Source organism: Triturus cristatus, chromosome 2_1 (genome assembly GCF_964204655.1).
Source record: "Triturus cristatus chromosome 2_1, aTriCri1.1, whole genome shotgun sequence".
Classification (NCBI taxonomy): domain Eukaryota; kingdom Metazoa; phylum Chordata; class Amphibia; order Caudata; family Salamandridae; genus Triturus; species Triturus cristatus.
The window spans coordinates 486,049,800-486,065,640 of record NC_140581.1 but is presented as its reverse complement, the minus strand read 5'-3'; the positions used below and the strand labels follow the sequence as shown (position 1 = coordinate 486,065,640).

The 15,841-nt window shown below is 42.0% G+C and overlaps 1 protein-coding gene across 1 annotated transcript in view; it reads right to left on the bottom strand.

The window, feature by feature from the left end:
- ANKRA2 (ankyrin repeat family A member 2) overlaps positions 1–15,841 on the bottom strand; it is a 188,648-nt gene that overhangs the window by 84,462 nt on the left and 88,345 nt on the right. The window contains exons 2-4 of the mRNA XM_085632334.1: positions 10,664–11,037; positions 10,244–10,402; positions 9,021–9,086 (exon numbers count right to left, since the gene is read on the bottom strand). Of these exons, the coding sequence (XP_085488460.1) occupies positions 9,021–9,086; positions 10,244–10,402; positions 10,664–10,970 (532 nt within the window). The 5' untranslated portion in view covers positions 10,971–11,037. The remainder of the gene's footprint in view (positions 1–9,020; positions 9,087–10,243; positions 10,403–10,663; positions 11,038–15,841) is intronic.

The following is a 15,841-nucleotide window of genomic DNA, read 5'->3' as shown; positions in this document are numbered from 1 at the left end:
AATGTAGGTCTTGTTTTGGTATTGAAAAAAGGTTTGAGTACACCCTCTTATTGTGCTCCCGCAGAAATATTGTTTCTATTGTTCCTTTCCTTACAAAATTGTATTCAAAGCTCCTGTTCATCCTCTAGAAGTAACTCCTTACATATTTTTGACTTCTTGGTCCTACTGGTGGAGATATGTTTTCTATCCCTCTACAATATCTCTGCTGAGTAAGGTCTGAGGTTAATATTTGTCATTCTGAAAGAAATCCTTCTGTCCCCTACGAGTTTTTCATGCTGTGGCGCATCTTGATGCAGTAATTTACTTTTAGCACTTCCTCTTAAGCATTGGAGTTTGCCTCTTACTTTATGTAGAAGAAGTTACCTGGCATGGTGTTTGAGCTTGGGTCACAGGAGTCTCTGATTGGTCGTGGTACTGAGCAAGTGGAAGGTCAGTTTACTTGGACTTCTTCTGAGTTTTGGTGATCCTGTCCAGAATTGTCATGTGTTATGCAATGCTACCATGGACTTTGAAGTTTCACTTGCCTTTTTTCATTTTTTCCCAGAGAATCCTCTATAATAGTTTCAGATTGTAAATTTACCCTCTGGTATCAATAAACCAGAGCATATTTTTGTACTTTACTTCTACATACTTGTCTCCTGGCAGTATCACCCACCATCTAGCGCATCCTTAAACCCTACAGAGGATATTGTTTTCCCTTAAGTGCTATAGAAGAATCCCATTTCTTGTTCTCCTCTGGTAGGTGTTGAATAATGTCCTCCATATCTTTCTTCTGCCAGTACGAATACTCATTGTGTGCTGGAGCTTCCACTATTTTACCCCAACTCCATCAATACTCTTACTGTATTGTTTCATGGGGTGCACTTGCAGATGACCTATGTGTCCTTGTGGCAGTCAAAATTAAGGACTCTGCCTTGACGTTCCGTAATATTTGGCACTTTAGGTGACTCTCTGAACTTTTTTGTCTCCTACAAGGATGATTACGTTAGCTATAGATGGAGCCTTAAATACCATCCTTTTTGGTGCAGTGATACTTGCTACTAATGGTAGGAACCGAGTCTCTTTGAACTGGATGTAGTGGATGCAGTATTTCTAGAAGAAAGTATGATTCCTGCCCTTTTTATTAGTGTCCTTGGATTGTATTATTCCTACAGTGAATCTGTATCAGTATGTTTGCAAATATTTTCTTCATTCCTTTTCTGCACCATTTTGAAATTCTGAGCTTTTGACATGCAGAGTTGCATTCTCTTTCTAAATTTGGGGACATGTTGCGAGACAGGTTTCCTCTTCTTTACCTCCTCTATCACTTTTCTAGGTTTTTTTTGCTTGGATTTTGAGATAATTGAAGCATCAGATGGTTCAGCCCATTCTTTCTTCCTCTTAAATAAAGAGATTTTTTGGGTTTGGCTTTCCAAAACAAACAAGAAAAAAAACTTTACTGTGCAGGCGTACTGAACATGGCGCCAATACATCAAAGCTTCAGTGCCCTACATTGGAGGTGCTAGGTTGGCGTCAGCGTAAGGCACAGTGAGCACTCCCTCCATGGGCGAGATCTCTAAATATGGCGGGCTATACTTTACCAAGACAGCGGAGAACATCCTTCCACTGACCTATCGGAACGGAGTACAGCCTGCCAAACCATAAATTAGCCACAAAGTCGTATTCTTCTTTGTAGGTTCTCCATAAATAGCAAGCATATTTTTAGCATTAAAAATGCATGTTTCAAGGTTTCTTGGCCTGCAGATCACGCATTTGCTTCTGAAGCCACTGACTGAAATAAGAATCTTAAAATGGTGACCGTTTCCCCTCCCATAACGTTTCTTTTTTTCAGAACGTTTCTAGACCCAGCCTCTAGATGGCAGACTAATGCACAGCTAGAAGAGAAGACATTTTTGCTAAACAATCCAAACAAACTGCCTACCGATGAATTTGCACCAAAAAATAACCGTATGTGGAGTGGACAAGAATCATTTTGGAAGGCTTAATGTTTAGTTGACACTGCGATACAAATTTTATGGAATCCGAGAAACATCTCTGGAAACTGAGACTATAGTCTAACCACAGTGTCTAAATCATGGGTACTGCCAACCTACAGCTATATACATTCTATGCTATCCACTGAAGAGCAGGGAACCCATTCGCTTTCACTTCCTGGCTGTTTTGCGTAAATGTATTCGTTATTCAACAGTCACAAAAACACTTTCTATAAGTCCAGCAAGTTTGTGTGTATTAACATGGGATACTTCTTTTTTTATTTTAATAAATAGTCAGGTGAATTCCACTAACATGACAAGAGATTGGCAAGTGGTGAAAGAAAGTACAGAAGTGAGAAAGGAGAGCAGGAAGTAAGAACGATGAAGAAATGCCAAGTGTGATAAACACTTACAATGCTGAATATATACCATGAGAACTTTTATATAAATACAAGTTAGGTTTGCAAGAACATATATTGCACATTTTAATTTTGATCTCGGTCTTAGTCTTGCAATCGCTAAATGTTCTAAAGCAGTTCTTGTTGGACTTATTAACCCCTTCGCCGCGGCACGAATTTTGCCGCGGCGCTGGGGGGGTTCGGGGTGTTAGCGGCGCCGCCATGCTCGTGACGGAACCACTCCGTCATGAGCCACGGGCGCGCTGTGCTCATGACGGAGTGGTTCCGTCACGACTCCGCCCACTTGCATTGTTCGCCCGCACAGGCGGGGATTCAGTGCCGCGTGGGCGGAGCGGCCGCCAACGGCCGCAGCATGACGGAACCACTCCGTCATGAGCACACGGCGCCCGTGGCTCATGACGGAGTGGTTCCGTCATGAGCAGGCAAGGGGTTAACAGACCTGATGGATAGACCCTTGCCTATGACCGTAGGGGGTATTAACGGAGGAGAATTGCGAGACCTCCAAAAGTCAGACACACACCTAGACTTCTAGACCTGCCCTACTTCTAGGAAAGCGCAGCATAGTGATGGCCATCACAGCCCCCGCTCCCCGGTCTTGGAATGGCACGAGGAACTAATAAAGTGGTGCACCACAGGAATCCTTGTTATGACCCGCATCCATAAACAATTGGGAAAGGGGACACCTGTCACAGAATAGGATATGTTGCTGCTGGCACTACAGGCCAAGTTACGTGAAAGGCCGCCATAAAACACATTGGGGGTTGGGGAGGAGTGCAACACAGAAACGGGGCTGAGAAACCCCCCGTTCATGACAGCAGACCATACAACAATTCTTGAAGAATCCAGAACACTATCAGATAGCAACACTTATTTTGTTGGCAGGAAAGGACTCCATGATCTTGGGGCGGGGAGTTGAACTGGAATTCTAGAGCATTGGTTCTCGCAAATATTTCCCGGGGGCTGCAAAGTACTGTCTGTGGCATGCTGGAGGGCCGCACTGATGCCAGCAATGCGTGGGTCGTTGTGATGAAACGTGGGCATAGGGGTACGCAAAGCAGATGCATGGCATGGACAACAAACTGAGCCTTCACATGACTTCTGTCTGCCACCAACGCTCTATCCTCATTCACCAAGAATTAAAGTCAAAGCATTAACTTCGAATGTAAAACATGACAGGGGAAGAGATACTCATCTGGTGGCTAATTTGCAAAATGTGGAACCAGAAAACCGGGCATCAGTCTTGGCTTACCCACTTGATGAAATTGTATGATTCTAGGCAATTGGTTAATTTCACTTTGCCTACTATTTCTTTATTACCACATATGATATTCCATTAAATATACGAGTTCAGATTGTGTGCTGTACAAAACCTTCTCTTGTACTTTATTTGAGGACCTATAATGTTGTTCCGATTATATAACATACAAGGCTACACACAAGGTGCACCTGACAAATGACTAGCCTCTTGGTTCACTAATGGCATTGTTTTTAGATTGGGGCGGCATGATTGTTTCCAAGATCACATTTGAAAACTATCACTGCTAATAAATGCCTCTCAATGCAGTGATATAATCTGATCTACTAAGGTAAAACACTTATGCATGTTAACAAAATACAACTTTATGAAGTTTGCAGAGAGTTTATCATGTTTAGTGCCAGAGGTCTTCAATTCTAAAGGTGTTCCTAAAGATGAGCTATTTAGGACTCTTTCTTTTCTTCTCTACGGTACTTTAGTTAAAGTGTAAATAAAGCATGCCTGTTTTTTTCACAGCTTTCTGAATGTTCCTGCTCTGTCAAGTAAATAACGGGCCTCAATTAAAGGTCAGGAGGGCGGCATGAAGCTCCTGGGCCATACTTTGAGTATTCCTGTTCTAGATGATGTGGAACACGTTATGTGTAAAGTAGATATGATCGAAAGGGAATGTTTCAATTAGACTAGTAGATGATGTTACCCTATGACTGAATGTGCAAAAATACCAGGAGAGAAATATGATGTTATACTTATGGTTTACTTGTGTGTTATATAATTCTTATTGACTCGGTTACTTACCGGAAATCTTTATTACTCCAGGTCATAGTCTTCCTCGTCACAGTCACCTTGGAGCACTGTGTGTTCAGAGCACAGCATTCACCCATAGAAGAAAAAACACCTAACAAGACAACCTGAGAGAAAGTACCGGTCACCTGACTTATAAGGTTGGAGCAAACCCAAACCATATCCTGTAATATCCAACCAAACAAAAGTACAATAAAGAAAAAACCAACCAAAGGAGAGAAGCAAAAAAGAGCAAACAACTATCGCAGCAACCAGAAGGATCATTTTCGTTTTTGTTCGCCCCCCAACTCCTAAGGGCGAGAGGGAGTGAACAGGACTGTGACAAGGAAGACTATGACTCAGAGTAATGAAGATTACTGGTAAGTAACTGAGCCATTACCATCCTCCTCAGTCTTCATCGTCACAGTCACCTTGGAGCGTATACCAAAGTGTCAGACAAAACAAAAAAGAAAACAACACCCACAATGATGGCCAAAAAAATTAAATAGCATAAATCAATGAACTGCAGTAAGATCAGCTGAACCAAAATCCCCAGAAAACACTCCCCCCCCCCCCCCATTCTCAATTTATAATGGGAGATACGATTATGTGGGGGAGGGCCATCTTTAAGACACACAAACATCCTTTAATGAGGTGTACTTAAAAGACGCCCAGGAGGAAGCAGTACCCCTGGTGGAACGCCCCTGAAATAGAAGAAGAGAAACCTCGGAATGAAGCTAGGCAAATGAAATGGCTGAAATAACCCAACGAGAAAGAGTAGACGTTGTAGAGCAATGACCCTGCCTGGCATCCCCAAAAGTGACAAACAGAAAACCCACCTGGTGAAAAGAGGCTCAAGATAAATAACAAGACCCCATGTCAAATCAAGAGAATGAAGCAAAAATTCCTCCACCGTAGAGTGGGTAGGAAAAAAAAAACAGGAAGAACAATATCCTGTGCCAAATGGAAAGGAGAGGGTAGCTTGGGAAGAAAGGCCGGGTCAAGGTGAAGGACCACCTCGTCCAGATATTGCCTCAAGAAGGGAGGGTGGCAAAGCAATGCGCCAATCTCCCCAAAAACGCCTCCGAAGGGGATAGCCATCAGAAAACACACCTTAAAGGTCAGAAGACATTCCAGGGAAACAGAAGGCAGTGATTTAAATGGGGAGCGCTGCAACGCATTAAGGACGAGGGGAAGATTCCACTAGGGCACAGGAGAGAAAACTGCCGGCCTCCTTTTTTTTTTTTTAAACAAACTTTATTGGGTTTTTAAATTTTTAATACTCTCCAACATTATTCCTCTGTTAAGCATTATGTATCAGTTATGTGGAGTCCGCAGACAGATAACAATATCAAACATTTTGGTCAATCCAACACGGAACCGCAAATATGCTACACATTGCGTGAAAGTACATCAACAATATATATGACAGTAATGTAAACTTCGACCCATCACCTCCCCCCCTCCCTATCCCACCCTCCTCCGGGCTCTGATTACATAAGCTCATAAGTCACATTTACGTCCCTTTCCAGCCTCCTGATTGAGGCAGAGCCTCGGTCCGTGTAAAGGGTCCTCCCCCCCCCGTAATTATGCTGTGTTCCCGCTTGCCTACAACTTGTTTCCGCTCACTATGAAGGTGGAGCATACGATATGTCATCTGGATTTCTTCCTTAAAGGGCCTCCAGAAACTGCCGGCCTCCTAAGGTAGAAACTTCAAAGTAGGAGAGAAGCCAGGGACTCAAAAGCGAGGAGAGAGGAACCCCTGATAGTCGCCCACTGACTACAGAAAGTAGAGACCGACAGCCCATCAAGAACCTATCCCGGAGGAACTCAAGAATAGAACCCCCCTTCCAAGCATCAGGAACAAATCCCCTTGAATAACATCAACCAGAGAAATTCTTCATGCAAAAGACTCACCAGGGGAGCAAGGACCTTCGTCAACACTCTACGGGTTGAAACCAATCCAAAGGATTGAACTGTAAATGTCACCACAGGGAAAAGAACCTAAAATACCGCTGGGAAAGCGGATACACAGGGATATGGAAATAAGCATCCAAAAGGTCCAAGGATGCCAAAAAAGGACCCAGGAGAAATAAGGGGCAAAATCTTCTGCAAACTCACCATTTTAAATTTCTGGTAAGAAACACAGGACATCACAGTCTTGAGATCCATGACTGAGCGGTAACCTCCAGACACCTTCTGGACCAGGAACATCAGGGAATAACACCCCTGACTGGGACAGTTATTAAGGCACCCTTCTGGAGAAGCTCAAAGACCCCCTACTGCAGATGCTGGAGCTTCAAAGGATTAAGAGGAGTCGGGGTCAGGACAATACGATCTAGAGTCTGAGAAGTCGATAGAATAACCCTCTACCACCAAGCGAAGAACCCAGGCATCTGTGATGTCGCCTGCCCAAGCAGATGAAAATCGTCCAATTCGGCCTCCTACTCTTAGTCATGAATTTGGAGTGGAACTGGCAAGGATGGCTCCTGCAGGCATTGCTGGGATTTATCAGAGGAGGGAGTGACACAGCCACGTCCCCTCCCATGAAAGTTGGGTGTGTCTCTTCCCAGCTGAGGGGGTGGGGGTGGGGGGATTCCCAAACGCCCACCGGTAACCAAACCCCTGACCTCTCACCCCAGGTCTCAGAGGTGTCAGAAGCATACGTACTTCCACAGACTTCTTCAACAGCTCTTTGAGTTGAGGGCCAAACAACTTACCCCCACCAAAGGGCAAACGAGAAAGGAGAGTCTTCTCGGATGCCTCCACCTTCCATGACCTCATCCAAATGTGCCGTTTAGCCGAGCCAATGGAACCAGAAATGGCCTCAAAAGTGGACTGAAAGTCAATGGTAATGTCTGACAAGTAGAGTACCTGCAACTCCATAAGAGACAGATGTGAATTGACATAATCCTCTTGCTGAAGTTCCTCCGACAAGGCATGAAAATCATGCAGGAGGCCCCTTGCCCAGATGGAAAAGTTAGCTGTGGAGTTTGCCCGTTTAGCAGCACCGTCCACCTTCTTATCAACCAGGTCGCTAGGCAAGGCATCTTCGGAGATGATGGAACCACTGTAAGCCAGACCTGCCATCAGAGTCTCCACCTTCACCTGAGGGGGGAACTCAGCCGGCAAATTACTATGAGGATACTTCTTAGCGAGGAACCTAGGGAACCCAGCTTACTCGACATCAGACCATTCGCTGGACAAAAAACCCTGGATTACTTTATGGATGGGAAGAGAATCAGGCTACTTTGGAATGTACTGTGAAAACAAATCCTACACTTCATCCAGAGGAATCACAGTCCGAAAGGCCAAATTGCCCTTTAACGAGGTCATAATCTCCTTCAATTCTGAGCCCTTCACAAAGCAATCCTACTGTTCCTCATCCGACCCATCAGAGTCTGTATCAGGTTGGGAGGAAACCCAGGAGATCTTAAGCACTGGGCTCTTATATGCCGCAAAAGCAGAATCCACAGCCTTATTAATCATGGCCTGAAGGACATCAAGAGCCATGCCCACAGGCTGATACGGTGAAGCAGGCTCTGACACATAAGAGTCAGAAGAATCCTGCCTATGCTTCTAAGAGCGTTTCCCTTCCATGTCTGCAAACAGAAACAACTGCCAACATGATGGAAGAGTTCCACTCCCTCAAATACAGTTGAGAGACACTGTTGTCAAGCACCAGGTACTGACTTCATAAAACAGCACACCGAGTACGGCAACCTGGGTCCATATATACCACAAAAAAATACCTAGTGGGCTGGCATTATCCTGGCGCTAAACTAGACTCCTGATCGCGCCAGAGATGACGCTGATTAGGTAAGGCCGCATAAACACACCACCATACTCTTCATGCAGGAACGGCACCCTGTAACAAGCCCCGGTACACAAGGCAAGCCCCTGCTTCTCTCCCAGCGCTCGCCAGAGGAGCAGAGGAATGGTACAAAAGCCAACTACCGCCGCTCCTGACCGCTATAGCGCAGGAGCAGTGCATGCAGAACCAGAGCCAAAACACATAACCGCTGCTCCCAATCGCTCAGCGTGCGAGTGGTGGTACTGACCAATAGGTTATAATAAAAAGGCGTGGACGCTAGAGCTGCCTGCCAACTAAAAATAAAATACCACATACTCAACACTGCACAAACTGTGCGAGCATTGTACGTCTATGGGTGTTCAAGCCGGAACGCAGAGAAAAGAACAGGGTATTGTTTGGGTTTGCCCCACCATTTTAGGCCACCTGACAGGTACTTCCTGTCAGATCAGCATGTTGGGTGTTTTTTTTTTTTCTCAATGGGTGAATGCTGTGCCCCAAACACAGAGTCATCGAAGGTGACTGTGATGAGGAAGACTGAGGAGGAAGGTAATGCAACTTGTGGCTCGAAGTTGTAACTTTAAATGGATGAATAATGTCTAGATAGTTGGACACAACTGTACCCATTATCGCATGATAATATGTATGCATAGTGGGGGTTCCTTGCATAATAAAGAAATGGCAATAAAGAGCTATTAAAAAAACGTGCTAAAGTAGTATCTGAAAATAGGACACCGTTTGTATTTTTTATGATTATCCTTTATAAAATCTTCCATTCTCACCTTGTTCAATACGGGTTGCAAGATAGAGCATTTCCCCTTGAGCTGCAAGCTGGTGCACAGATAACGCTGCAACAACAAAAACATCCAACATGTAAAATGCAGAAACAGCATCTAGTGTGTGTGTGTGTGTGTGTGTGTATACATGTCCTACTGTAAAAATAGGAATGTTTGTGTTGTAGTTGTGTGTTTATATGCATGTGTGTGTGTTTAAACACACCCACACATATACACACACACACACCCACACACACACAAAACGACAACACAAACATCCATATTTATACAAAATGTAGTGGGTTCTAAAACTCGCATAAATGTGTCAGTGTAAAAAGCTACCTTACCTATATAAAAAAAGCTAGCACTTAAGTATCTTGCTACTTAATCTTTATTTTCATCTTCCATTTGGTGGTTGCACAACAGAAAACAAGAAAAATTTGTAAATGTGTTGTTTTAGTACCTATTTTACATTAAAAGAGACTAGTGAACTTCTAGACAAATTGTTGGGCTTAGGCACTGTATTCCTCCCAGGTAGCCTGGTGGCTCTTGGGAAATGGAGGAAACAAATGGCCATACTCCAAGACTGCTAAACCTAGTACTTCTGAGTGAACCTATCTACAAGCTAGTGTGAATGTCACTGAGGTTAGCAATTTTTCAACTACAGTAATGCCCAATACATTCACTGTCCCCAAATGTAGTCTGTGGTCAGATAGATTTGGACTAAGGCATGCATGAAGCTAGTGGTCTTGGATGCCATGGCCACCTAAAAGTACTGTGAATGCATACCAGAACACCTTTCTCAGCCAAGAAGTGGCCACAGGTTTCTTGCCTGGGTAATGTGTGCATTTCGTGTTCTAAATGGTTCTGTGAGATTGACTTTGGCATGCACTTTCGGAAAATCCCTCAAAAGGGCATCAACAGTGGTCTTTTCAATAAAAAATACATCTGTTAAGACAGAACACAACAAAGTAATAAAATGCCCAGGAGATGTGATCAGACGTTCTCTAATACTGCGTTAGTCTTAAATTGATCGGATTAATGTAGGCATTCTAAACATCCCTCCAATCACTAGATGTTTCTCTACCACTTAGAAAGAATTGGTACAGATCAATATTGTCAGCATGAATTAAGAGACAAGTCAAAAGCTGCCAGTCATCAAGGCTGGGTTTCAGAATCTCAAGCACGACCAATATCATGGAATGAAAAGGATACTTCATTATACTCACAGTTTACAAGCAGGGGTGTTGTAGAAACTTCATTTCCTCTATGCTTGTTCGTCAAGGTAGTAGACTGCTTGATGGGTGAGAAATGTTTTGCTGCTGAAGGAGTGTACACATGTCTAACTTGAACTCCAGGGGATGGAGAAGTATGAATATTGCATTCAGCTGTTTGGAGTTGGAAAGCAAAAAGGCGTTATAAGAGCTACAATACGTTTGAAAGGAAATTAAAATAATTTTGGGTGCATGACAAATTAAAAAAATATTTGCACCATTCACGAGTTCACAAACTAAAAAAGAAAAATTGTGAAAAATGTCTTCTGAAACTCGTGCAATGGAGAAATGGTGCAAAGTAGACTAATGACAAAACTTCTGAAAATGCTACCAAATTGAAGAAACACAGGTAAAAGCAGAACAAAAATACTCAACCTTTAAAGAGGACGGATGCCACTTCTAAATCCGAATTGACTTGATCTTGAATATTTTTGCTTTCTTCCTCATTCAGAGACTTGACAAATCGAGAACAAACATTCATGTCAAACCGATTGGGCAAAATGAACTTCATTCCCATGGCCATGCCTTGAGCAGGGCCTTCCTCCGGGTTCGAGTCCATGTCATCTTCCACTTTGATGTCTGGCATGCCCGACAGGCCATAGTTCATGCACTCCTCCACAACTAAGTGAGTCCCAGGGTCAAGATTAGGAAACGATGCCATGACTTCAGCTGCAGTGATCATAAATGTATTATCATGGTTCACAATTCCCTAAACTTCATAATTATTGAAAATAAGTATAGCAGGCAATCTGCAACAGAAGAAAAACATAATGTTATGTATACACAACAATCTTAAGCATTCACATTTTTATTAAATATATTATATAACATATTATATAACATATAACATGTTTACTAAAATGTAAACACACAGAATGTCTTAGTAATGAAAGAGAGATAACTTATTTGAAAACATTCCTAACAGCCGGAAGTAACTCTTCTGTAATTATGAAGGGTCCAGAGATTAGCTAGAAAGGAACCCAGTGGAAAAACATAATAGTGAGCTAGGAGCTTAGATATGACATGAATCTCATCTCTGTTGCACGATCATTTCATTTCCAGGATTTGACTTATTTCTTATTATTCGTTTTCATTGTTAACTTTCTCAGCCTATTATATTTGTAAACAGTTATTTCTATTCTAGGACATACCACATATTTATTAAATTGTATGTATTTAAATTCACTAGCAAGTAGAGATCAATTCAATATCCCTACTGTAGCCAAACTCCTAGACAAAGCAGTGACACCCGAAATCAAACAATTATAACCGATGTAAAACTGCGTAACCTTTACTAATATTTGTGGACAGGGCCTACTGGAAACCGTCCATGGTTAGGGGAAGACCGTGCTTGCAACGCCGACTCAGGTGGTGCATAGCTGGTTACCCCTGTAACCTGCGTTGTGATGCTAGTTTTGCGATTAAGGTCAACTGGAGGGGCTTTCAGCGATAACTCGGAGGTATTAGTCAGCATGGGCAGTCATATTGCAGCAACAAGCAAAAGATTTAAAACGTGATCATTTTTTTCACATGCTTAGCCATGATTTCCAGAGGAGGCAAGGTCAAACCAAGTACCCTCTCAAAGAGGATTTATTGTCTGGAGAACTCTACTGGAGGTTCCCAATTCAAGATTGAGCATGAGTTTTGTCTGCGATATCAGTTACAGTTTGAATCATATATAAAGATCGCGGTCATGAAAGTAAGATGAGACACAAACGATTCGTTCCCTATTTGCATTGCAATTATCACTCACTCTTTTTTATTTTGTCCTTAATTTTGGCTCCTTGGAGTTGGATTCCATTTCAGTTATTCTTCTGGATTTGTGGCCCGGCTATTTTCTCTTACTGATTTCAGTGAAAACTAGTGCCTAGAGTATCTACTGCAAAACCCATCTACCTCTTCCATCAAGCACTATCGGACTTCCACCTAACTGTAACCCTCCTAAATAGACACCGGACACATTTCAGGTATGCTATACGTTTCAGGGTGACACTAAAGCTACTGTGAGGAGTCCCCTTTCTTGGGCAATCAAGAGGGAAATGGAACAGACCTTAATTGCATTCAGTTCTTTACAAATTTCGAGGTCATTTACCAATAACAAAAACTAAACATACTTCTCAGGACCTTAAACAAGAGTTACACCAATTATGCTCTGACAATTCGGTGTCCTAGTAGTCCCTTCCAGTGATCCACGTTTCCCTGTGGATATTGTGATGTTTAGATCATTTCTGGATTCTCCTACAGTGCATTTTGCCTTTTGCTCTGCATAGTTTAATCAAGACCGAGTAAGGGTTTTACCTTGTTTGTTGCCTATCTGGACCCTCTTTGACTGCCCCTACGATTACAGATTCAGACTCTGTAGGAAATGAATGATGTGTTCATGTTTACTTTCAAGATGATGTTTGAACATTCTGATTTGGAGTAATCCACTGAAGAAGCCTTGTGTGATATTCAGCTAAGTGGAATGGATGTTTTGACTTATGTCACTTGTTTTCATCAACTGCCAGCTGAAACTACTTGGGTAGTGGGACCTCATATGACTAATTCGATGAGCGCTGAAAAAAGATTATGGATGAGTTGTTTTGTTTTCATCATCTTGCTTCTTTTTCTGAATTTATTGAACAAGCATAATTAAGTGAGCACAGATTATAAAGGAGGCAAAAACAAAGAAATACTAAGAACTTTTTTTTAATTTCTCAAGTTACCTGATATGGCTGTCATATGGCGGATCCTTTGCCTCAAGGCAAATCTAAGCAAGTAGAATCAATAAGGGGTCTCATGAGAGTTAAAAGAACACTGGTATGTAGCTGGCTAGTGGTGACCTGGACATCTGATTCATACTTGTGCAAAATACCCTCAGGAAAATGTATGCAGAACCCAATGTGTTCCCTAAGTAAGTGAGGAAAAGAATAGTATGTTGTCTTCCTTCAATTGGATCACCTATGCATAGCACTGATAATCATGTGTTCCGCTTACCAATTACTTTGAGAATGGAAAAAGGAAAAGCTATTAATGCTTCTGCATTACTGAATAGTGGGACCTGTGCAATATTTATTGATCAGGACTAGGACACCAAGAGTGACACCCCAAAAACATTAAAGAAGGCTCCTGAAATTATTCGAAAAGTTGATGGTTCATCATTGACTTTATACTAGTTTTGCAAAGTCTCATTACCATTATAAATCACTTTTGGGATCATACAGGGGTGCTATCTTTTGACATTAGTGACTCTTTCAATTATGCAGTAATTATTTGTATTCCTTAGTTAAGAGGCATAATCAATGTCTTAATTAGTCTACTAGAATAATATATTTGCCATCCCAGCTTCTCTCATAATCACTGCTAAGCTTCAGAGAGTTATTGGTCACCAAGAGAGTCCACTTAAAATGTGATTGTGGCTAATCATTTTTCAATGTCACTCCCAGGTAATAAAGAATACCACCCTAAAACATGATAAAGCAATAAAAACACACCACCACCTGGAAAGGGATTTCACTTTTATAAAAATGAAACACATCAAAGAATAAGGCATTGGGTTTTATTTATGCAACACTCTCTAACAGAAAGGCTTTCCCAGATGTCAAATGAACAACATTCAAATGTATATGCATATATAAATGTTACTATGCAATGCATGGAATATACATGAAATAAAATGCAAGCAGATCACAATAATAAAATTAAACACAAGCAGATAATAACATGGAATAAAACACAAGCAGATTATGCTGGACGTCTTGCAAGAAATCAGAAAGATAAATACACTAAATACATAAGATGTTACAATCATTGAAGACTTGATGTGCAAAAACCCACACATCACAATGAAAACACCTCCGATGATTATAACCACTGGAGACTTGGATGTGCACACAAACTCACTCACACATTACAAAGTCAATAATCAAAAACAGAACACTGCACCGATCGTTCACTCAAAATCCTTGCCAACTGAAGCTGGAGGAGCCCCTTTAACAGCCCAGTCAGAATTCTCGATCGGGACCCAAATTCCCTTGTGACGACATGTATGCCCCACAAGCAAGCTCCCGTCTGGGTGCCAAGATCCCCCACCTTTAATACCTTTTACTCAACCTGAGGCAAAGGCTCAACAAACCTCGCCCCCTTTCTTCGGTTACGAAAAACCGAGCTGACCGTACTGGTCTGTGTCAAGGTCAAGAAAGAAGCTGACAAGGCCCCTGTATTAGGACTCAGAGACAGAGTTGTATATTCCACACATTTCTCTGGCAAAAACAATCTCTGCTCCGAGAGGCACCAAGCACACTTCCCACATATTATCCCAGCAAAGCTTACGAAAGCCTCCATCCAGCAGAAAACAAAACAACCTTGAACGTGAATAACCTAAACAACTTCAGTAATCTGGGGGCCTGCCTGTGCACTCAAAAAGCTCAAGCTAGACAGAGTCCGAATTCAAGTTGACATGACGGCATGTCAAAGCCAAAAGTAAAAACTTCATAATACTTCCCAATGTACAATACAATGCACATTTGTGCACCACTGCTTATAGGATCACACACTTCATCTCCCAATGTACAACATAATGCACATTTAAGCAGCACTGCTTATAACACTGCACTTTGAGACCAACAAGTACATTCCACACCTCTCTCTCTCATGCTTTCAAATGCACATCCCACACGTTCTATTCCTGGCAAGGCTGTTCTACTCTGTGAAAGCTCTCCCACTTTAAAACTACAAGATTTCACGAAAGACAAATTGAAGAGAAACATGCACATGCAGGGAAATGATGTCATACATTCGGGCTAGAGTAAAGTAAAACACTAAAAGTCAATTAAAACAATGGTAGTCAAAGGTCATCATGCGGTTTCAAAACATAGGAGTGGCTCTAGCATTACAACTTCAGTACCACCATTTTACTCCAAAGTTTGCTAAATCAAGCATCACCTCAATTCCCTCATCTCACTTCCCTCTCATAGGGAAAATGATTGCACCATTCCAAATATACCCGGCTCTATTGTTCCCTCGCACATATTAATTGTTTAATGGAAAAAGTGAAGGAGATTCTGAATGCGTAGTTGTAGGAGAATTTACAAAATGGGTTACTTATACCATATTCTTCCCTTGCTGGTGCAATTTGTCTGTGGTATCTAAGAAAGATTAGTATCTGCATCTTTAAATGGTTAATAAAGATTTAAATCAAATTATGATTAGGCTGGATATCCTATGCCTTTCATAAAGAATATATTGGAGTGAGCTGAAGAAGCACAAGTCTTCACTGAAAATAAATTGCGAGGTGCTTATCTTCTGCATATCAAAAAGGGCAATAACTCGGGGAAAGGTTGTCACTCCTTATTTGGGCGATACGAATGGCACCTGGGTTGGGCAATGCCCCTGCTATTTTTAGCATTTTATGGATTCTATATTTTTTTAAATATTTTGAATGTGTCGTTATTGGTCTTCCTGTATGACTGTTGGACTTGGCACTCTCGGAGGGTCATCCCCTAAACCTTTTGCCTTCACCCTCCTGTTTTCTGAACTTTTGCTTGTTGGCTTTTAGGACTCTGCACTCTTTAC